Source organism: Callorhinus ursinus, unplaced genomic scaffold (assembly GCF_003265705.2).
Source record: "Callorhinus ursinus isolate GAN/ISIS: 27379988/994484 unplaced genomic scaffold, GSC_fseal_2.0 scaffold3, whole genome shotgun sequence".
Taxonomy (NCBI): domain Eukaryota; kingdom Metazoa; phylum Chordata; class Mammalia; order Carnivora; family Otariidae; genus Callorhinus; species Callorhinus ursinus.
In genome coordinates, this window is record NW_027397065.1 from 28923917 (window position 1) to 28948881 (window position 24965).

Here is a 24965-nt window from a genome sequence, read left to right on the forward strand (position 1 = left end):
TCTGACTCTACACTAGATGATTTCACAAGAGGAGGAAAGATAAAAATATCGAATTCATCCTGGGCCTGTTCTCTCATGCATGGACTCCTTACAGCATAGTAACTTCATGCAAGGCCTATACAGAGGACACCTAATCTGTAGGGGAAGATACGTTAGCTCACCTCTCTTGTGTCTTTATCTGGTATTAGTGTCTGGAAGAAGAGGTGATGCACCGGAGGTCGTAAGAAGTACTTCAGTCTATGCAGGCATGGTCTGTTGTATAACCCACCTTGCGGTGTTCGTGCTTGTACCTGGGCAGACCCGGGGTTAGCAGGCTCTGACAGTGATCTCTCTTTTCTGGCTGGAGTTTCTGTGACAGAGAACCAAGGAACCTTCTCTAAGGAAGTTTCAGACTGGGGAGACCGTGTGCTGGGAGAGAACCTTGGAGAGGATGGAGCTGAGACTTCCATAGGAGTGTCACGGTTACGTATATCATTTTGGAGAGAGTAAGCCCTGTCTCGTGGTAAATGAGGCAAGTCTCCAAGTGAGTGTGGCATGTCTCCTGGCAAGCATGGCATGTTTCCAGGTGAACGGAGAATATCTCCTGGTAAGTCTGGAACTTCTCCAGGGGAATGTGGCACACTTCCTGGTGACTGTGGTGCATCTCTTGGTGACTGTGGCACGTTTGCTGGTGACTGTGGCATGTGTCTTGGTGACTGTGGCACGTGTCGTGGTGACTGTGGCACATCTCCTGATGACTGAGGCATATCTTGTAAGTGTGCCACATCTCGTGGATATGATATGTTTTGAGGTGGGCCTGGTACATCTTGAGGTAGGCCCAGAGAGTCTTGAGGTGGGCACAGTGAGTCTTGAGGTGGGTTGGGTAAGTGCTGAGGCTGCCACGATGAGTCTGGAGGTGGGCTTGGCACATTCTGCTGAGGGCATGGCATATCTTGAGGAGGGCATGGAACTTCTTGAGGCAGGGGAGGCAAAACTTGTACTTGGCACTGCACAGTTTGTGATGGGCATGACAAGGCTCGTGGTGGGCACGAGGAGGCTCGTGGTGGACATGGTGAGGCTCGCAGTGGGCACGGCAAGGTTCGCAGTGGGCATGGCAAGGCTTGTGGTGGGCAAGGCACAGACACATCTTGCTGTGGGCATGGCAAGGGTGCCCTCTGATTGCTGCTGTTACCATTATTGCTTGTTGGGGAGAGGGAGCGAATATCTGAAGATAGCTGGAGGCTTGCCAAGAAGCCAAGGTCACCTTTGAATGCAGTTGAACTACAATTTGGCTCTGCTGGATAAACAGAGTCCCCCCTGATGGATGTAGGGGGTTGCGGACCTTCAAATGTGGTTTCTTCCAAAAGGTCCAAATCCACAGGATCGCTGTTAATGATTCTCCGTGCTGCAGGCCAAGAGCTTCTGTCTACCCGCCCTTCCGTCACCTCTTTGCTGCAGAGGCTGGCACAAGTCTGAAGACTGGTTGGCTCTTTCTGGGAAGGAGCGACAGGTTCTAGAGTCAAGTCCAGAGTGGCAATAGGTCTATTTTCTTCCTCAGTTCTTGTCAGGTCAATCACACAGAGTCCATTGCGGTCCTTTGGCCTTGGTCTGGTTTCTCTAGTTAAGTCAATGAAGTCCTGTTAAAGGATTACGAGAATATAAGAGGTCAAGTAGGGAGTCTGTTTTACCTAAGAAGATAGAAGATATCTAAGAAGTTTTAAGGATAATCATATTTTACACTTTTTCGCTTCACTGATAATTTATACATTTTATATAACATAAGCATTAATTTATTTTCTTTGGTCAAAATTTTGCTACTGTCAATACTGTCAATTTCTATACCTTCTTAAATTATCCAAATGCCACATGCATATAACTGAGGGCATAGTGGGAAGTTTTTTCTGATCCAAAGTAAACAGGGGAGTAGAAGGGAAGATTTCAACTTTAAGTCACAAGGGAAAAAGCAACCTTTGTTTCGAAAAGCAAATACACAGGATAATTTACAACAGAAACTAAAGAAGGGGATAAGCTAACATAAGAGAATCTACTACATACTAAGAACATATTGAGTGCTTTCACGTATCTTTAATTTTCACAATATCCTTACCAGATAGGCATTATAATCTCCATTATACAGATGGGGAAAATGGAGTTCAGAGGAGTTGGTCATTACCTAAGGATTATACAATTAAGTCACAGAGACAGACATTCAAATCCAGGTCTGTTTCCTTCTTTCTCTGTACAACTTCATTCAATATATAATCAGCTTATAGTCAGATATATAGAGTAATACAATAACAGTTATAAAACCAACAGGGTAAGTCTGAGCCCTAACTAGATTAATTACTGGAAAACCTATCTTTACCTCCATTCCTTGACAAAATGATTAGGCAGTTCATAAATCCTGATGATGCCAGCGAATGGTACTATAATCAATCTCTATGCCATATGCCTGGAAAAATATTGTACTCCCTTTTACTCTCAAAACTTCCTCAGTGTGGATGACAAATAATATCATCCTAATTATTGATCAGTCTCACTGATGAATATGAATGTAAATATACTCTATAAAGTATTAGCAAACTGATTCCAGTATTCAAAAAAAAAGTTCCATTTCTGATCAGAAGGGCTAGCTAGATACTCTGATTAACCAACCTAAGAAAAGCTAGAATTGATATATAAATGTAAGAACATGGGAGGAGATATAACAAGAAAAAACAACCAAAAGAAAGCCAGTATAGCTATATTAATATCAGACAAAATAGATTTCAATGAAAATAGCATTACTAGAGATAAAGAGGCCACTATACAACAAGACTTATTTCATTGAGATTTAATAATTTCAAAACTGTATGCCTAGGGGCGCCAGGATGGCCCAGTCAGTTAAGCATCTGCCTTTAGCTCAGGTCATGATCCCAGGGTCCTGGGATCGAGCCTTTTGTAGGGCTCTCTGTTCAGCAGGGAACCTGCTTCTCCCTCTCCCTCTGCCTGTCGCTCCCCCCTGCTCGTGCTTGCTCTCTCTGTCAAATAAATAAATAAAAAATCTTTAAAACTGAATGCCTAGTAACATAATCTTCATAAAGCAAAAATAGATACAGGTACAAGGAGAAAAAGGAATATTCACAGTCATCGTGAGAAATTTCTACATGTCTTTCTTGACTGATAGATCATGCAAACAAAAAAATTATTATGGATACAGAAGATTTGAACACATTTAACAAGATTCATCTAAAGGACTTAGATAGAATAGTAATTCATAATTACATGAAATATTCACAAAATTTACCACAGACCAGGAGTCAAAGTACATCTTAGTCAATGTCAAAAGATTATCACTCAGACCAAAATACTATTAAGTTAGGAAGCAATACAAAAAAGTAACTAGGACAAACTCCATATTGAAAATTAAGAGGTATGACCATATAAGATATAGGTCAAAGAAGAAATCATAGAAATTAGAAAAATTTTAGAACTGAATAATAACAAAATACTAGGTGTTAAAATGTGACATGCAGCAAAATAACTGTGTAGAAAAAATTACACTTAGACATTTAATTAGAAAAGGAAAATGGAAGAAAATTAATGTGCTGAGCACACACCTTTAGATAGCAGAAAAAGGACAGAATATGCCCAAAGAAAGCAGAACAGAGGAAATAATAACAAGAGCAGAAATGAATGAAACAGAGAACAAACACAGAAGAGAAGTGCAACAATGTCAGAGGTTTGTTCTTTTATTTTTATTTATTTATTTATTTTAAAGATTTTATTTATTTATTTGACAGGGAGAGACACAGTGAGAGAGGAAACACAATCAGGGGAGTGGGGAGTGGTGGAGCAGGGAGCCCGATGCGGGGCTCAATCCCAGGACCCTGGGATCATTACCTGAGCCGAAGGCAGATGCTTAACGACTGAACCACCCAGGCACCCCCAGGTTGTTCTTTTAAAAGATTATTAAAATTAGGAGTGCCTGGATGGCTCAGTCTTCTGCTTTTGGCTCAGGGCATGATCCCAGGGTCCTAGAATAGAGCTCCCTGCTCAGGGGGAAGCCCACTCCTCCTGCTTGTGTTCCCTCTCTCGCTGTGTCTCTCTCTGTCAAATAAATAAATAAAATCTAAAAAAGTAAAAAAATAAAAGATTATTAAAATTAGCAAACATGATAAGGAAATTAAGACAACAAAGGCAATGGGCACCTGGGTGGCTCAGTTGTTAAGTGTCTGCCTTTGGCTTAGGTCATGATCCCAGGGTCCTGGGATGGAGCCCCACATTGGGCTCCCTGCTTGGCAGGAGGCCGGCTTCTCCCTCTCCCACTCCCCCTGCTTGTGTTCCCTCTCTCGTTGTGTTTCTCTTTGTCAAATAAATAAATAAAATCTTAAAAAAAAAAAAGACAACAAAGGCACAAATAACCAATATTAAGAATGAAAAAGGGAGAAAATTACAGACGTTTTTAAGATAAAAAAGATGAGAAGATCTTATGAACAATTCTATGTCAAAAAAACTTGGGATCTTGGATGAAATAGATAAATCCCTGGAAAAATAAAGCTTAGCCAAACTAACTCAAGAAACTGGGTGATGGGTATGTGGGGGATCATTATACAGTTTGCTCTATTTTTCATGTTTGAAATTTTCCATAATGAAAAGATATTTTTTAAGTTGACTTAAGAAAAAAGAAAAAATCAAAATAGTCCTTTAACCAATAAAGAAATGAAATCAGTAGTTGAAATTTTTTCCTTCAAAAAATTCCAGACCAAGGTGATTTTAAAAGGAGAGTTCTGCTAAAAATTCAAAGAAAGAAATGATTCTACTTTATATAAGCTATTTAGAAGAATTAAAAAATGAAGGGATACCTCCAACTCATATTATGACTTAGCATAAACTTGATCCAAAATCTGAAAGTACAAGAAGGAAATATTATAAGTCAATATCACTTCTGTACACAGACATAAAAATCTTAAACAAAATACTATAAACTAGGGTGCCTGGGTGGCTCAGTTGGTTGGGCAACTGCCTTCGGCTCGGGTCATGATCCTGGAGTCCCGGGATCGAGTCCCACATCGGGCTCCCTGCTCAGCAGGGAGTCTGCTTCTCCCTCTGACCCTCTTCCCTCTCGTGCTTTCTCTCTCTCATTCGCTCTCTCTCAAAATAAATAAAATCTTTACAAAAAAAAAATACTATAAACTAAGTCCAGCACAACCAAGGTGAGTCTACCTAGGAACCACACTTAGTTTAGCATTAAAAAAATTAATAGAACTGGCCACATAAAGGAGAAAATCATATGATCATGTAAAGATGCCAAAAAACATTTGATAACAAATTCCACATCCAGTCTTAAGAAGAAAAAATAAATTCTTGGGGTGCCTGGGGTCCCACTCCCCCTGCTTGTGTTCCCTCTCTGTGTCTTTCTCTGTCAAATAAATAAATAAAATCTAAAAAAAAAAAAAAGATTTTACTTATTCATTTGCCAGAGAGTGAGAGAGCACAAGCAGGGGGAGTAGCAGAAAGAGAGGGAGAAGCAGGCTCCCCACCGAGCAGGAAGCCCGATGCAGGACCCTGGGATCATGACCTGAGCGGAAGGCAGACACTTAACTATCTGAGCCACCCAGGCGCCCCTCTTTTTAAAGATTTTATTTATTTATTCATGAGAGACAGAGAGACAGAGGTAGAGAGGCAGAGGCAGAGGGAGAAGTAGGCTCCCCGCTGAGCAGGGAGCCCAATGTGGGGCTTGATCCCAGGACCCTGGGATCATGACCTGAGCCAAAGGCAGACACTTAACCATCTGAGCCACCCAGGCATCCCATATATTTGTTTCTTTTTTAAAGATTTATTTATTTGTTTTAGGAGAGAGAGAGAGAGAGTGGGAAGGAGGGGCAGAGAGAGAGAGAGTCTTAAACAAACTCCATGCTGTGCATGGAGCCTGACATGGGACTTGATCTCACAACCCTGAGATCACCACCTGAGCCAAAATCAAGAGTCAGTTGTGTAACCTACTAAGCCACCCAGGTGCCCCAACATGTATACTATATATATATTTATAAATGTGTATGTATATATATGTATGTATACACACACACACTACATGTGATAGTTATTTTTGTGGGTTGCCAAACATTTCCAGTTATTTCCTTAATGGTACATGGTAGACTGTACTTCCTGAATCCTATGATTATGTCGGGTAATGTGATTAATTCTGCCCAATAAATTATGAGTGGAAGTAACGTGTATTACTTCTGGGCTGGGCCCTTTAATTTCTGGATGCAGACACTGCAAAAACTTTCTTTTCCCTCTGATGTGTCTCCTGGCCATGTTTAAGATAGTGGCAGCTCTGTCAGCCTGTGTCCCCCTATGACTATGATATGCAGACATCCCTCTTCCTCTACCCAACCTGCAATGGACATGTGGTAGTGTAAATGAAAATAAACCTTGTTTGAAGCCACAGTATAACCTAGCTTATCCTGACGAACACAGTGCCTGGGAATAAATTTAACAAGATATGTGCAGGACCTGTGTGAAAAAGTATTATAGAAGTGTACTGAAGAACACTAAAGTAAGCCTAAATAAATGAAAGTATATATGATTGTTTATCAATTAGAAGACTCAATGTCATAAATATTCCAATTCTCTCCAAATTGATATATGAATTCAATACAATTTCAAAGTCTAAACAGGTTTTATTGAGGAACTTGAGAAGTTAACTCTAAAATTTGAATGGAAAAACAGAAGACCAAAAATAGCCAAGACACTTCTTTTTTTTTTCAAGATTTTATTTATTTATTTATTTGAGAGAGAGAGAATGAGAGAGAGAGAGAGCATGAGAGGGGGGAGGGTCAGAGGGAGAAGCAGACTCCCCGCTGAGCAGGGAGCCTGATGCGGGACTCGATCCCAGGACTCCAGGATCATGACCTGAGCCAAAGGCAGTCGCTTAACCAACTGAGCCACCCAGGCACCCAGCCAAGACACTTCTGAAAAAGACAGTGTGGTACTGGTACTAGACAAACAGATAATTGGCACAGAAGAGCAAGTTCACAAATGGACCCATACATATAGGAAAATTTGATTTACATCAGAGGTGGTATTAAAGATTAGGAGGAAAAGATGGAACTTTCCCAATTAATGGTACTGGTTACCCATTTGGGGGGAAAAATAAAATCAGATCTTAACTTCATGCCAAAATCATAAATCAATTTCAGATTTATTAAAGACTTAAAATGAAAAACCCAACTAAATTTTTTTTAGAAAAAAAAAACCGAGAGAATATCTTTATAATCTTTGTGTAAGGAAGGATTTGTTTTTCTTTTTTTTTTTAATAATTTTTTTAAAAGATTTTATTTTTATTTTTTGACAGAGAGAGATAGCAAGAGAGGGAACACAAGCAGGGGGAGTGGGAGAGGGAGAAGCAGGCTTCCAGCCGAGCGGGGCCCGATGTGGAACTCAATCCCAGGACCCTGGGATCAAGACCTGAGCCGAAGGCAGATGCTTAACGACTGAGCCACCCAGGCGCCCAGAATTTTTTTTTTTTTTAAAGATTTTATTTATTTGAGAGAGAGAGAGAGAGAGAGAGAGCACAAGCAGGGGGAAGGGACAAAGGAGAAGGAGAAGCAGACTCCCCATCCAGCAGGGAGCCTGATGCGGGGCTTGATTCCAGGACCCTGAGATCATGACCTCAGTGGAAGGCAGACGCTTAACCGACTGAGCCACCCAGGTGCCCCTAAAGAAGAATTTCTTAAGATACAAAGTGTAAACCATAAAAGAATATGTGACTACATTAAAATTAGGAATTTCTGTTTATCAAAAACACCATAAAGTTGTAAAACAAGCCACAAACTAGAAGGTTCTTGGTAGTCTGATTTGGGAATACTATACAGAGATGAAAATAATTAAAGCCACATGCAATAACATTGATTAATTTTATAAACATAATATTGAGGCCAAAAGAAAAAAGAGAGTAACATACAATATGATTCTGTGATATTGTGATATAAAGTAGTCCCCCCACTTTGTCTGCAGGGGATACATTACAAGACCCCCAGTAAATGTCTAAAACCACAGATGGTAATGAATCCTATAAATACTGTTTTTTTTATACATACATACCTATGATAAAATTTAATTTATAAATTAGGCAATGTAAGCGATCAACAACCATAACTAATAATAAAATGAAACAATTATAACAATATGTTATAATAAAAGTTATGTGAATGTGGTTTCTCTCTCAAAATATCTTCTTGTACTATACTCATCCTTCTTGTGATGGTGTGAGAGGATAAAATGCCTGTGATGAAGATGAAGGGAGGTGAATGACAGACATAGGCATTGTGATGGGAGTGTTAGGCTACTGTCAACCTTCTAATGATACGTCAGAAGGGGGTCATCTGCTTAGAAACTGCAGTTGACTCTAGGTCACTGAAACCTCGGAAACTGAAACCGCAGATTAAGAGGGGACTACTGTCTTGCTCTTCATCCTTGGCTCCAGGCAGAACTCCAGTAAACCCCTGTAATTTGCTGGGTGATAGGGTAAGAGGAGTGTCTTTTGTTATTCATAAACCCCTTTCAACCATACCTTAGTTTGCTAATGACTTGATTGATGACTGAAAGCCCCTGTGTACCTTCAGGATTGGGGCTAGTTGCTACAGTAACTAACCATGTGTTTAGAGGGTTAGAATTTTCAGGTCCACTCCTTCAGTCTCTGGGGAGGGGAGAGGAGCTGGAGATTGAGGTAATCACCAACAGCTAATGATTTTAATCAATCTGATGCATGTCATGGAGCATTCATAAAAATCCTAAACAACAGTTTGGAAAGCTTCCAGGTTGGTGCATACATCTATGTACCAGTAGGGAGGTGTACCCCAAACTCCAGGGGGACAGAAGCTCCTGCACTCAGCACCCCTCTGGACCTTGCCCTATGTATCTCTTCATCTGGCTGTTCATTTGCATCCTTTATAATAAAGTGGTAATAGTAAGTAAAGTGTTTCCCTGAGTTCTGTGAGCCATTATTATCAAAACATAGGAAGGGAGTTATGGGAACCCCCAATTTATAGCCAAGTTGGACAGAATGGTGGGTAACCAGGACCCACCTACTTGCAATTGCCATCTACAGTGGTGGGGACAGTCATGTGGGACTGAGCCCTTAACTGGTGGTTCTGCACTAACTCCAGGTAGTATCAGAATTGAGTTAAATTGTAGGACACCCAGGTGGATGTCAAGAGAGCTGGAGAATTAGGTGGTGTAAGGAAAAACTCCCCACACGTTTGGTGTCAGAAGTGATGTGAACAGAGAAAGTGTTTTCATTTAGATTCCATTCATATAAAGTTCAAAAACAAGCAAAAGTAAACTGTATTGTTTAGATACACACATACAGATAGTAAAACTGTAGAGAAAAGCAAGTGATCACCATAAAAATCAGAAGTAGTTGGGAGAAGGAGGGTTAGCAAGGCATGGAGGTAGAATATACATTGAACCAAGAAACATATCTATGACTTTTATAATACTGGCAATATGACTGCATGGTATTTAACTTAGTTTGTTCTACTGTATGTTTGCTTTATACATCCCCCCCGTGTGTGTATATGTATGTGTGTGTGAGTGATATTTATCTCTATACATATATTTTAACAAAATAAAGAGGTCTGTGTAATAAACTTACCGAGAAATTTGAGGACCTACATGAAGAAAACTTTAAAAGCCCATTTAAGTAAGGATCCCAAAAGTCTAAATACATGAAAGTACTATTCTACCATTATTGACTAGAAGATGCAGCATTGTAGGATAGTGAACATTCTACATTTTACATTAAACTCTTCATTTAAAATGCTGAGGATTTTTAGAAAATGTGACAAAGTGACACTAAAGTTCATTTATAATGTGTGAAATTTTGATTAATAGAATAAAAGTTTTGCTAATTAACTAGATGGAGGGAGGCCTTTCACAATACATCTGTATATCAAATCACCACAATGTATAATTTAAGTATCTTACAATTTTGTCAGTTATACCTCTATAAAGCTAAAATTAAAAATAAATAACTTAAAAAAAGAAACATGTGACAAAAGCCAGAAAAACCGGAAAATAATGAGTTGGAGGGGTGCCTGGGTGGTTCAGTCAGTTGGGGGCCCAACTCTTGGTTTTGGCTCAGGTCGTGATCTCTGGGTCATGGGACTGAGCCCTGTATCAGGCTGTGTGCTCAGCGGGGAATCTGCTTGAGATTCTCTCTCTTCCTCTGTCCCTCCTCACTCTGTGCTCTCAAATAAATAAATAAATAAACCTTTAAAAAAACAATGAGTTGGGGACTAACACTACCTTAAAAGTATTTGAATTTCTTGGACTGGCACATATAACTTTCATATAAATTAATAAAATTTACTTTTTAGGGCAGTTTTAAGTTCACAGCAAAATTGAGAATCTTCAGAACATTCCCATATACTCCTCTCCCCACATACAATCTCCCTCATTATAAGCATCCAGCACCACCACGGCACATTTGTTACAACTGATGAATCTACACTGACACACTATTATCACCCAAAGTCCATAGTTTACATTATGGTTCACTCTTGGTGTTATACATTCCCTGGGGTTTGACAAATGTATAATGACATGGATCTACTGAATACAGAATAGTTTCACTGCCTGAAAAATCTGCTATGCTCCGCCCATTCAGCTATCCCTTCCCACTAACCTCCAACAATCACTGATCATATATTATCCCAAAAATATGATCCATATTGTTGGAATCATAGAGTATGTAATCTTTTCAGATTGGCTTCTTTCACTTTGTAATAAGCATTTAAGTTTCCTCCATGTCTTTTCAAGACTTGATAGCTCATTTCTTTTTCGCAATGAATAATATTCCAATGTCTGGATGTACCACAGTTTACTTATCCATTCACTTACTGATAAACATCTTTTTTAGTTGCTTCCAAGTTTTGGCAATTATAAATAAAGCTGCTATAAACATCTGGGTACAGGTTTTTTGTTTCAAATGTTTTCAATTCATTTGGTACTTAGTACATAAATACTAAGGAGCATGATCACTGGATTGAACGGTAAGAATGTGTTTAGTTTTGTAAGAAACTGCTGAACTGTCTTCCAAAGTGACTGTACCATTTTGCATTCCCACCAGTAATTAATGAGAGTTCCTATTAGTCTACATCTTCACCAGCATTTGGTATAATCAGTATTCTGGATTTTGGCTATTCTAAAATCCAAATGTAGTAATATCTCATTGTTGTTTTAACTTACAATCCCTAATGATATATGATGTTGAACATCTTTTCATATGCTAACTTGCCATCTGTATACCTTCTTGGGTGAGGTGTTGTTTAGGCATTTTGTCCATTTTAAAATTGGGTTGTTCATTTTCTTATTGTTGAGTTTTAAGAGTTCTTTGTATATTTTTGATAACAGTCTTTTCTCTTATGCGTCTCTTGCAAATATTTTCTCCCAGTCTGTGGCTTGTCTTCTCATTCTCTTGATACTGTCTTTTGCAGAGCAGAAGTTTTTAATTTTGATGAAGTCCAGTTTAGCAATTATCTATTTCATGGATCATGTCTTTGGTGTTGTATCTAAAAAGTCATTGCCCAAAGTCATGTAGATTTTCTATACTTTATCTTCTAGGAGTTTTATAGTTTCACATTGAGTTAATTTTTGTTAAGGGTGTAAGATCTGTGTCTAGGTTAATTTCTTTGCATGTGAATGTCCAGTTGTTCCAGCACCATTTGTTGAAAAGACTATCTTTGCTCCATTGTCAAAAATCACTTAACTATATAATGTGAGTCTATTTCTGGGCTTTCAATTTTGTTCCATCAACTTATTTGTCTATTCTTTCTACACTGTCTTGACTACTGTAGTTTGTATCAAGTCTTGAAGTTAGGTAGTAGGAGTTCCTCTGTTCTTTTCCTTCGATATTGACTTGGCTATTTACAGTCTTTTGCCTCTTCATATAAGTTTCAATCATGTTATTAATATCTACAAAATAACTTGCTAGGATTTTGAGATTATTTCGAATCTACAGGTCAAGTTCATAAGAACTAACATCTTAACAATATTGAGTCTTCCTATCCACAAACATGGAATAACCCTCCATTTATTTAGTTCTTCTTCGATGCCTTTCATCAGTTTTGTAGTTTTCCACATATAGATCTTATACAAATTTTGTTAGATTTATTATTTTAAAAGATTATTTATTTATTTATTTGAGACAGAGAGGGAGAGAGAGAACGAGTGGTGGCGAGGGACAGAGGGAGAGGTAGAAGCAGACTCCCTGCTGAGCGAGGAGCCTGATGTGGGGCTCAACCCCAGGACCCTGAGATCATGACCTGAGCTGAAGGCAGATGCTTAACTTAATGAGCCACCCAGTTACCCCCCCTTTTTGTTAGATTTACACTAAGTATTTCATTTTTTAATGTTCTCATGTAAATGGTAATATGTTTTAAATTTCAAATTCTACTTGTTCACTGTTCATAGGATGGTGACTGGCTTTTGTAAATTGACCTTGCATTGACAATCTCGCTATTATCACTTATTAGTTGCAGGAATTTTTTTGTTGATTCTTTGGAGTTTTTTTCTACATAGAGGATTATGACATCTGTGAACAAAGACGATTTTATTTATTCTTTCCTAATCTATATACCTTTTATTTCTTCTCCTTCTCCTCCTCCTCCTCCTTCTTCTTCCTTCTTCTCCTTCTGCTTCTTCTCTTATTGCATTAGCTAGGACTTTCACTATGATATTGAAAAGCAGTGGTGAGAGGGGACCCACTTTGTTCCTAATCTTGGGATGTTTCAAGTTTCTTACCACTGAGTATGACATCATCTGTAGGATTTTTATAGATTTTTTTTATCAAATTGAGGAAGTTCACCCTCTATTTGTAGTATGATGAGAGTTTTTACCATGAATGGATGTTAATGTATGTTTATTTATTTAAAAAAATTTTAGATATAAATGTTTTTATTTTTTTGGCTTTTTCAGTTTTTATTTTAATACCAGTTAGTTAACATACAGTTATATTAGTTTCAGGTGTACAATATAGTAATTCAACAATTCCATATACACCCAGTCCTCATAACAAGTGCACTCCTTAATCCCCATCACCTATTTAACCCAACCCCCCACCCCCACCCCTTTGGTAACCATCAGTTTGTTCTCTATTAAGAGTCTGTTTCTTGATTTGTCTCTCTTTTTTCCCCTTTTGCTCATTTGTTTCTTAAATTCCACATATGAGTGAAATCATATAGTTTTTGTCTTTCTCTGAATTATTTCACTTAGCATTATACTCTCTAGCTCCATCCATATCATTGCAAAGTGAAAGATTCCATTCTTTTTTATATCCATTCATCTATCAATGGACACTTGGGCTCCTTCAATAATTTGGCTATTGTAAACAATGCTGCTATAAACATCAGGGTGCATGCATACCTTTGAATTAATGTTTCTGTATTCTTTGGGTAAATACCCAGTAGTACAATTGTTGGAGCATAGGCTAGTTCCATTTTTAACTTTCTGAGAAATCTCCATACTGTCTTCCACAATGGCTGTACTTCTTTGTATTCCCACCAACAGTGCATGAGTATTCCCCTTTCTCCACAACCTTGCCAACACCTGTTTGTGTTGTTGATTTTAGCTATTCTCACAGGTATGAGGTCATATCTCATTGAAGTTTTGATTTGTATTTCCCTGATAGTAAGTGATGATGAGCCTCTTTTCATGTGTCTGTTGGCCATCTGGATTGTCAGCTTTGGAGAAATGTCTGTTAATGTTTTCTGCAAAGTTTTAAATTATATTATTTGGCTTTTAGGTGTTGAGTTTTAGAAGTTCTTTATGTATTTTGGATACAAACTCTTTTTCAGATATGTCATTTGCAAATATATTCTCCCATTCAGTAGGTTACCTTTTAGTTTTGGTGATTGTTTTCTTTGCTGTGCAAAAGTTTTTATTTTGATGTAGTCCCAGTGTTTTTGCTTTTGTTTCCCTTGCCTCAGGAGACATATCTAGAAAAAGTTGCTTTAGCCAATGTAAAAGTTGCTACTGCCTGTGTTCTCTTCTAGGATTTTTATGATTTCAGGTCTCATATTTATGTCCTCAATCCATTTTGAGTTTATTTTAGTGTATGGTGTAAGAAAGTGGTCCAATTTCTTTCTTTTGCATGTTGCTGTTCAGTTTTCCCAACACCATTTGTTGAAGAGGCTTTTTCCCTATGCATATTCTTTCCTGCTTTGTCAAAGATTAGTTGACCATATCATGATCTCAGGGTCCTGGGACTGAGCCCCACATTGGGCTCCTGATGCAGCAGGGAGTCTGCTGGACATTCTCTCTCCCTCTGCCCCTTCCCATGCTTGCATGCATGTGCGCTCTCTCTAAAATAAATAAATAAATCTTTAAAAAAGAGATTGACCATATAGTTGTGGATTTATTTCTGGGTTTTCTATTTTGTTCCATTGATCAATGTGTCTTTTTTTCTGCCAGTACCACACCGTTTAGATTACTAGAGCTTTGTAATATAACTTGGAGTCCGGAATTGTGATGCCTCCAACTTTGCTTTTCTTTCTTAAGATTTCTCTGGCTATTCAGGGTTTTTGGTGGTTCCATACAAATTTTAGAATTGTTTGTTCCCGTTCTGTGTAAAAAGCTATTAGTATTTTGATAGGGATTGCATTAAATGTGTAGACTGCTTTGAGTAGTATAGACATTTTAACAATGTCTGTTCTTCCAATCCATGAGCATGGACTGTCTTTCTATTTCTTTGTTTCACCTTCAATTTTTTTTCATTACTATTTTATAGTTTCTAGAGAGGTCTTTCACCTCTTTGGTTAGGTATATTCCTAGGTATCTTATTATTTTTGGTGCAACTGTAAATGGGATTGTTTTTTCTTTTTTCTTTTACGTGGGGCTTGAACTCATGACTGCAATATCAAGACTGGGATGGTTTCCCAAATGAGCCAGCCAGGCACCCCATAAATGGGACTGTTTTCTTAACAGTTTCCTCCTGCTGCTCCATTTTTGGTATATAGACACACAACAGATTTCTGTACATGAATTTTGTATCCTGCAACTTTACTGGATTTATCACTTCTAGCAGTTTTTTTGGTGGAGTAATTTTTGGGTTTTCTATATATAGTATAATGTCATCTGCAAATAGTGAAAATTTTACTTCTTCCTTACTGATTTGGATGCATTTCCTTCCTCACTCCCACCTCTCTTTCTCCCCTCTCCTTCCTTCCTTTTTTTCTTTTTTCCTTTCCCCTTCCTTCCCTTCCCTTCCCCTCCCCTCCCTTCCCTTCCCTCCTTCCCCCCTCCCTCCCTCCCTTTCCCATTCCTTTTGTCTGTCTGTCTGATTGTGGTTAGGACTTCCAGTACTATGATGAATAAAAGTGGTGAGAGTGGACATCCTTTTCTTGTTCCTTACCTTAGAGGAAAGGCTCCCAGTTTTCTCCCATTAAAGATGAAGTTAGCTGTGGGTTTTTCACACATGGCCTTATTATGTTGAGCTATGTTCCCTCTAAACCTACTTTGTTGAGGGTTTTTATCACGAATGAACGCTGTACTTTGTCAAATGCTTTTTCTGTGTTTATTGAAATGATCATATGGTTCTTATCCTTCCTTACTGATGTGATGTATCATGTTGATTTGCAAATTTTGAACCACTCTTGCAACCCAGGAATTAATCCCACTTGACTGTGAAGTGATTTTTTTTTTACTGTATTGTTGAATTCAGTTTGCTAGTATTTTGTAGAGGATTTTTGCATCTATGTTCATCAGGGATACTGGACTGTAGTTCCCTTTTTTAGTGGTGTCTTTATCTGGTTTTGGTATCAGGGTAATGCTAACCTCATAGGATGAATTTGGGTTTTCCATCCTTTTCTGTTCATTGGAATAATTTGAGAAGAACAGGTATTAACTTGTCTTTAAATGTTTGGTAGATTTGGCCTGTGAAGCCATCTGGTCCTGAACTTTTGTTTGTTGGGAGTTTTTTGATTACTGATTCAATTTCTTTGCTGGTTATCAAGTCTGTTCAAATTTTCTTTCTTTCTGCTTCAGTTTTGGTAGGTTATATGTTTCTAGGAATTTATCCATTTCTTCTAGGTTGTCTAATTTGTTGGCATATAGTTCTTCATAATATTCTCTTGTAATTCTGTGGTGTTGGTTGCTACTTCTCTCTGATGTGATTTTGTTTGAGTCATTTCTCTTCTTTTCTTGATAAGCTGGCACTAGAGGTCTATCAATTTTAATTTTTTTTAAAGAACCAGCTACTGGTTTCATTGATCTGTTCTATTGGTTGTATTTTATTTTGTTTATTTTAGTTTCTGTATCACTTATTTCTGCTCTAAACTTTATTATTTCTTTCCTTCTGCTGGTTTTGGATTTTGTTTGTTCTTTTTCTAGCTCCTATAGGTATAAAGTTGGGTTATTTATTTTTTTCTTGCTTCTTGATGTAGTCCTGTATTGCTATAAACTTCCCTCTTAGAACCACTTTTGCTGCATCCCGAAGGTTTTGGACCACTGTGTTTTCACTTTCATTTGTTTCCATATATTTTTTATTTCTCCTTTGATTTCCTGGTTGACCCATTCATTGTTTAGTAGCATGTTATTTAACCTCCATGTATTTGTGGTCTTTCCAGATTTTTTTCTTGTGGTTGACTCCTAGTTTCATACTGTTGTGGTGAGAAAAGATGCATAGTATAACTTCAGTCTTCTTGAATTTGTTGAGGTTTGTTTTGTGGGCTAATATGTGATCTATTCTGGAGAATGTTCTGTGTGCACTTGAAAAGAATGTGTATTCTGCTGTTTTAGGATGGAATGTTCTGAATATACCTGTTAAATGCATCTGTTCAGGTATGTCATTCAAAGCCATTGTTTCCTTGTTGATTTTCCATCTAGATGATCTGCCCAGTGATCTAAGTGGGGTGTTAAAGTCCCCTACTATTACTGTATTATTACTGACTAGTTCCTTTATGTTTGTTGTTAACTGTTTTATGTATTTGGATCCTCCTATGTTGGGTGAGTTTTGTCATTTTTTACAGAAATGTTCATTTTTACTGCTTTTGTGTTTTTACACTGTCACTTTTGGTCCCTCCTTTCTACTCAAACGAGTCTCCTTTATATTTCTTGCAGGGCTGGCTTAGTGGTCATGAACTCCTTTAGTTTTTACTTGTCTGGGAAATGATTTAACTCTCCTTCTATTCTGATTGATAGCCTTTCTAGATAAGAGTATTCTTGACTGCACATTTTTCCCATTCAGCACTTTGAATATTATCATGCCACACCTTTCTTGCTTGGAAAGTTTCTGCTGAAAAATCCCCTACTAGCCTTATGGGTTTTCCCCCTGTAAGTTACTGTCTTCTTTTGTCTTGCTGCTTTTAAATTTTTTTATCACTATATTTTGCCAATTTAATTACAATTTGTCTTGCTGTGATTCTGCTTTTGTTGATTCTGATGGGAGTTCTCTATGCCTCCTGGATCTGGTATCTGTTTCCTTTCTCAGATTAAGGAATTTTTCAGCTATTATTTCTTCAAAAAATTTCCTGTCCCCTTTCCTCTCTCTTCTTCTAGGACTCCTATAATATGAATGTTATTATGTTTGATGAAGTCACTGAGTTTCCTAAGTCTATTCTCATTTTGCATAATTCTTTCTTCTCTTTTTTGTTCAGCTTGATTATTTTCCATTACTCTATCTTCTAGGTCATTAGTTCGTTCCTCTGCTTCTTCCAGCCTGCTGCTCATTCCATCATGCATGTTTCTCATTTCAATTATTGAGCCCTTTATCTCTATGTTATTCTTTATCTCTGTGTTAAGCGTCTCAGTCACATCTTCCACTCTTCTCAAGTCCAGTGAGTATCCTTATGATCATTACTTTAAATTCTCTATTAGGCATGTTACTCATATCTGTTTCACTTAGATCTCTGGCCATGGCCTTGTCCTGTTCTTTCATTTGGGATGAATGTCTTCTCATTTTGTCTAAGTCTCTGTGCCTGTGTCTCTGAGTTAGGTAAGGCAGCTATCTCTCCTGTTTTTGAGGATAATGGGTTTATGAAGAAGTGCTGTAGTGCCCTGCCATGTAGTGTCCCTTGTTCCCCAGGGCCTGGTGCTTCTGGGAGTGTCTCCAATGCGTGCTGTACATGCTCTTCTGTTTTATCCTGGTACTTTATCCTTCAGGCCAGTTATCTGCAGAGGGTCTCTTTGCCTACTGTGGGCAGTGTTTGGTCTGTGGCCTGAATATGGCTCTTTTTAGCTAGGTTTGCTCTGTTGTTTCCTGTTTGTGAAATAAGACCGTCACCACTGGCACCAGGACTGATCCTCTTCAAAACTCCTGAGTTGGGAGACACAGTGTGAGCAGGGGTTTGGGCCAGTCTTCTCGGGAAGGGAGCCCACTGTGCTGGGAGTGAGGCAAGCGTGACTGGAAGGGGTGGTTCCACTGGTGTGTGTGTGGGGGGTGGGGCTTGGTGTAAGCAAGTTAGGTAGTGAGTGCTGACACTGCTCTGGTTCTTGCATGTGGCTCTTTGTTTATGTTGAGGGGCAGGGCAGGTAAATGGTACCAGCCAGTTCCGTTGTTTCTGGAGGGCTCTCTCCACTGACACTGTCTCTCTGGGATGCACTCTAAGATGAGCTAGTAACTCCCCACTGCATGCCCCAGGCACTCTTCTGATGGCTGTTTCCATGCTGTCCGTGGGTTGTTTGCCAGCCTTCTCTCCAACAGCAGAGCAATGCCCTCTGGGTTCTATCCCAGCCAAGCCTGCTGACCTTTAAAACTCCAGGCTTTAAGCCCAGCTGGTTGCAAGAACTCATGAAATTTGGACCCTCTTACTTTCTAAGTCAATTGCTAGCTATGGGATTTGTTTTCCCTCTGTGCTCCCCGGTGTCCTAGTCAGTTGCTCACCCTTCTCTGTGACCATGGCTCCCTCCCCACTATAGCAGCCACTATCTGTTTCTGTCCCAACCATGTCTCTGTACTTCCTACCTTCTTCGATGTGGCCTCTTCTCTACTTTCAGTTGTGGAGTTTGTTCTGCCAGTCTTCAAGTCAGTTTCTGAGGTATTTAGAATCATTTGATAGTTATCTAATTGTATTCATGGGATGAAGTGAGCCTAGGGTCCTCCTACTCTGCTGCCATCTTCCCCACCCCACATTTTTTTTTCTTCCAAGATTTTATTTAAGTTTAAGTTAGTTACAATATGGTGTAGTATTAGTTTCAGGTGTAGAATTTAGTGATTCATCACTTACATATAATACCCAGTGCTCATCACAAGTGCCCTCCTTAATGACCATCACCCATTTAGCTCATGCCCCCCCACCTCCCCTCCAGCACCCTTCAGTTTGTTCTCTAGAGTTAAGAGTCTCTTATGGTTTGCCTCCCTCTCTGTTTTTATCTTATTTTATTTTTCTTTCCCTTCCCCTATGTTCATTTCTTTTGTTTCATAAATTCCACATATGATGAAATCATATGGTATTTGTCTTTCTCCAACTGACTTTTCTCACTTAACATAATACATTCTAGTTCCATCCATGTTGTTACAAATGACAAATTTCATTCTTTTTGATGGCTGAGTAATATTCCATTGAATATATACCACATCTTCTTTGTTCATTCATCAGTTGATGGACATTTGGGCTCTTTCCAAAATTTGGCTATTGTTGATAATGCGACTATAAACACTGGTGTGCATGTGCCCCTTCAAATCTATATTTTTGTATCCCTTGGACAGATACCTAGTAGTGCAATTGCTAGGTCATGAGATAATTCTATTTTTAACTTTTTTTAAAAAAAGATTTTACTTATTTATTTGACACAGAGAGACACAGCAAGAGAGGGAACACAAGCAGAGGGAGTGGGAGAGGGAGAAGCAGGCTTCCTGCAGAGCAGGGAGCCCGATGCGGGGCTCGATCCCAGGACCCTGGGATCATGACCTGAGCCAAAGGCAGACATTTAATGAGTGAGCCACCCAGGCGCCCCTATTTTTAACTTTTTTTGAGGAACCTCCATACTGTTTTCCAGAGTGGCTGCACCAGTTTGCATTCCCACCAACAGTGTAGGAGGGTTCCCCTTTCTCCACATCCTTGCCAACATCTGTTGTTTCCTGTGTTAATTTTAGCCATTCTGACAGGTGTGAGGTGATGAGTGATATTAAGCATCTTTTCATGTATGTTAGCCATTTGTACATTTTCTTTGGAAAAATGTCTATTCATGTCCTCTGCCCATTTCTTAAACTGGATTATTTGGTTTTTGGGTGTTGAGTGTGATAAAGTCCTTATAGATTTTGGATTCTAGCCCTATATCTGATATGTCAATTGCAAATCTCTTCTCCCATTCCATAGGTTGCCTTTCAGTTTTGTTGACTGTTTCCTTCTCTGTGCAGAAGCTTTTTATATTGATGAAGTCCCAATGGTTCATTTTTGCTTATGTTTCCCTTGCCTCCAGAGACGTGTCTTGTAAGAAGCTGCTACAGCCAAGGTCAAGGAGGTTGCTGCCTGTGTTCTGTTCTAGGATTTTGATGGATTCCTGTCTCACATTTAGGTCTTTCATCCACTTTGAATTTATTTTTGTGTATGGCGTAAGAAAGTAGTCCAGTTTCATTCTTCTGCATGTTGCTGTCCAACTTTCCCAACACCATTTGTTGAAGAGACTGTCTTTTTTTCCATTGGATATTCTTTCCTGCTATGTTGAAGATTAGTTGACCATATAGTTATGGGTCCATTTCTGGGTTCTCTATTCTGTTCCATTGATTAAGGTGTCTATTTTTGTGTCAGTACCATACTGTCTTGATGACTACAACTTTGTAATATAGCTTGAAGTTCAGAATTGTGATGCATCCAGCTTTGGTTTTCTTTTAACATTACTTTAGCTATTTGGGGTCTTTTGTGGTTCCATACAAATTTTAAACTTGTTTGTTCTAGCTGTGTGAAAAATGCTCACATTATTTTGATGGGGATTGCATTGAATTTGTATATTGCTTTGGGTAGTGTAGACATTTTAACAATATTTGTTCCTCTAATCCATGAGTATGGAATGTTTTTCTATTTCTTTGCATCTTCTTCAATTTCTTTCATAACTGTTCTATAGTTTTCAGAGTACAGATCTTTATTTCTTTTATTAGGTTTATTCCTAGGTATTCTATAGTTTTGGTGTAATTGTAAATGGGATGGATTCCTCAATTTCTCCCTTTCTGTTGCTTCATTATTGGTGTATACAAATGCAACAGATTTCTATACATTGATTGTATATTTTGCTGATTTCACGTATCAGTTCTAGCAATCTTTTGGTGGTGTTTTCCAGGTTTTCCACATAGAGTATCATGTTGTCTGTGAAGAGTGAAAGTTTGACTTCTTCCTTGCCACTTTGGATGCCTTTTATTTCTTTTTGTTGTCTGATTGCTGAGGCTAAGACTTTCAGTAGGATGTTGAACAACAGCAGTGAGAGTGGACATCTCTGTCATGTTCCTGACCTTAGGGGAAAAGCTCAGTTTTTCCCCACTGTGAGTCTTTCGTATATTGGCCTTATGACGTTGAGGTATGTTCCTTCTCTCCCTACTTTCTTGAGAGTTTTTATCAAGAAAGGATGCTATATTTTGTCAAATGCTTTTTCTGCATCTGAGAGGATCATATGGTTCTTATCCTTTCTTTTATTAATGTGGTGTAACACCTTGATTGATTTGCAGATATTGAACCACTCCTGTAGTCCAGGAATAAATCACACTTGATTGTGGTGAATAATCTTTTTAATGTACTGTTGGGATTTGATTAGCTAGTATCTTCTTGGGAATTAGTGCACTGAAGTTCATCAGGGATATTGGTCTGTAATTCTCATTTTTAGTGGGGTCTTTGTCTGGTTTTGGAATCAAGGTAATGCTGGTCTCATGGAATGAGTTTGGAAGTTTTCCTTCCACTTCTATTTTTTGGGAACAGTTTCAGAAGAATAGGTATTAATTCTTCTTTAAATGTTTGGTAGAATTCCCCTGGGAAGCTGTTTAGCCCTAGACTCTTGTTTGTTGGGTGATTTTTGGTTCCTGATTCAATTTCTTTGCTGGTTATGGGTCTGTTCAAATTTTCTATTTCTTCCTGTTTCAGTTTTGGTGGTTTATATGTTTCTAGGAATTCATCCATTTCTTCCAGATTGTCCGATTTATTGGCATATAATTGTTCAGAATATTTTCTTATAATTGTATTTCTGTGGTGTTGGTTGTGATCTCTCCTCTTTCATTCATGATTTTATTTATTTGGGTCCTTTCTGTTTTCTTTTTGGTAAGTCTGGCTAGGGGTTTATCAATTTTAATTCTTTCAAAGAACCAACTCCTAGTTTCGTTGATCTGTTCTACTGTGGTTTTTATTTGTTTGTTTTTGGTTTCTATATCATTTATTTCTACTCTAATCTCTATTACATCCCTTCCTCTGCTGGTTTTAGGGTTTATTTGCTGTTTCTTTCCCAGCCCCTATAGGTGTAAGGTTAGGTTGTGTGCTTGAGACTTTTCTTGCTTCTTGAGGAAGGCCTGTATTGCTATACACTTCCCTCTTATAACTGCCTTTGCTGCATTCCCAAAAGTTTTGGACTGTCGTGTTTTCACATTCATTTGTTTCATGTATTTTTTTTAAATTTATTTTTATTTTTTTAGTTTTAGAGATATTTATTTATTTATTTATTTGACAGACAGAGAGAGAGAGAGAACAAGCAGAGGGAGCAGCCCGAGGGAGAGGGAGAAGCAGGCTTCCCTCTGGGCAGGGAGCCCAATGTGGGACTTGATCCCAGGACCCCAGGATCATAACCTGAGTTGAAGGCAGACGCTTAACCGACTGAGCCACTCAGGTGCCCCTCAAGTATTTTTTAATTTCTTCTTTAATTTCTTGGCTAACCCATTCATTCTTTAGTAGAATGTTCTTTAACCTCCACGTATTTGTGGTCTTTCCAAATTTTTTTATGGTTGACTTCAAGTTTCATAGCATTGTGGTTCTGAAAATATGCATGCTTTGACCTCAATATTTTTGTACCAGTTGAAGCCTGATTTGTGACCCAGTATGTGATCTATTTGGAGAATGTTCCATGTGCACTCAAAAAGAATGTGTAGTCTGCTGTTTTAAAATGAAATGCTCTGAATATATCTGTTAAGTCCCTCTGGTCCAGTGTGTCATTCAAAGACACTGTTTCCTTGTTGATCTTCTGCTTTGATAATCTGTCCATTGTCGTGAGTGGGTTATTAAAGTCCCCTACTATTATTGTATTATTATCAATGAGTTTCTTTAAGTTTGTTATTAATTGATTTATATATTTGGCTGCTCCCAAGTTGGGGGCATAAATATTTCCAATTGTTGGATCTTTTTGTTGGATAGACCCCTTTATATAATATAGTACCCTTCTTATTTCTTATTACAGTCTTTGGTTTAAAATCTAGTTTGTCTAATCTAAGTATGGCTAATCCAGGTTTCTTTTGATGTCCATTAGCATGATAAATGGTTTTCCACTCCCTCACTTTAAATCTGGAGGTGTCTTTAGGTCTAAAATGAGTCTCGGGCACCTGGGTGGCTCAGTCGTTGGGTATCTGCCTTCGACTTGGGTCATGATCCCAGGGTCCTGGGATCGAGCCTTGTGTCGGGCTCCCTGCTCTGCGGGAAGCCTGCTTGTGTTCCCTCTCTTGCTGTGTCTCTCTCTGTCAAATAAATAAATAAAATCTTTAAAAAAATAAATAAAATGAGTCTCTTGTAATCAGCATATTGATGGGTCTTTTTTTTTTTTTTAATCCATTCTGATACCCTATGTCTTTTGATTGGAGCATTTAGTCCATTTACATTCAGAGTAATTATTGATAGATATGAATTTAGTGCCACTGTATTACCTGTAAAGTTGCTGTTCCTGTAGATTGTCTCTGTTCTTTTCCAGTCTTTGTTGCTTTTGGTCTCTCTCTCCTGCTCAAAGGGTCCCCTTTAGTATTTCTTGCAGAGCTGGTTCAGTGTTCACAAACTCCTTTAGTTTTTGTCTTGGAAACTCTTTATCTCTCCTATTCTGGATGACAGCCTTGCTGGATAAAGTATTCTTGGCTGCACATTTTTTCCAATTAACCACTCCTTTCTGGCCTGGCAAGTTTCTGTGGACAAACCTGCTGCTATAACCTTATGTGTCTACACTTGTAGGTTAAGGACCTTATGTCCCCAGCTGCTTTCAGAATTCTCTCTTTATCTTTGTATTTTGCAAGTTTCACTATGATATGTCTTGGTGTTGACCTGTTTTTGTTGATTTTGAGGGGAGTTCTCTGTGCCTCTCTTGAATGCCTGTTTCCTTCCCCAGATTAGGGAAGTTCTCAGCTATAATTTGTTTAAATAAACCTTCTGCCCCTTCCCCTCCCCCCACTCTTCCTCTGGGACTTCTATCATATGGATATTGTTGCACTTTTTGCAATGAGTTTCCTAAGTCTCTATTCTATATTAATATTCATGATCTAATAGTTTTCTTTCCTTCTTTTGAGCTTATTTTCCATAATTTTATCTTCTATAGCACTTATTCATTCCTCTGATTCTTCCATCTTCTTTGTGATTAGATCAGTTTTGCATTTCAGTTATACTTTTTTTTTTTTTTTTAAATTTTGGCCTGACTAGTTTTTAGGTCTTTTATCTCTGTAGCAAGGGTTTCTCTGGTGTCTATGCTTTTCTCAAGCCCAGCTAGTATTCTTATGACTCTTGACAAACAAGAATTTAGAAATTCTTGTTCAGATATATTGCTTATATCTGTTTTGAGCAAGTCCCTGGCTGTGATTTTTTTTTTTTGATCCTTCTTTTGGGGGAGAATTCCTTCATACTGTCATTTTGGTTAAGTTTCTGTCTTTTGCATGTTATGAAAGCTTGCTATGTATTGATACTCCTCCTGTGAGTAATGCTATATTTAAAAGGGGTCATACACAGTCCAGGGCCTGGCTCTTCAGGAAGTGTTTCTGGTGTATGTTGTATGAACTCTGCTGTTGTGTTTGGCTGCTCTTTCCCACAGGTCAGTCATCTGCAGAGTTCTTCCTTGCTTGCAGTGGG

General features: G+C 38.4%; 1 protein-coding gene across 1 annotated transcript in view; it reads right to left on the reverse strand.

The window, feature by feature from the left end:
- Positions 1 to 24965, reverse strand: part of SIMC1 (SUMO interacting motifs containing 1) — an 88315-nt gene that overhangs the window by 47749 nt on the left and 15601 nt on the right. The window contains exon 2 of the mRNA XM_025867007.2: positions 162 to 1616. Within this exon, the coding sequence (XP_025722792.1) occupies positions 162 to 1616 (1455 nt within the window). The remainder of the gene's footprint in view (positions 1 to 161; positions 1617 to 24965) is intronic.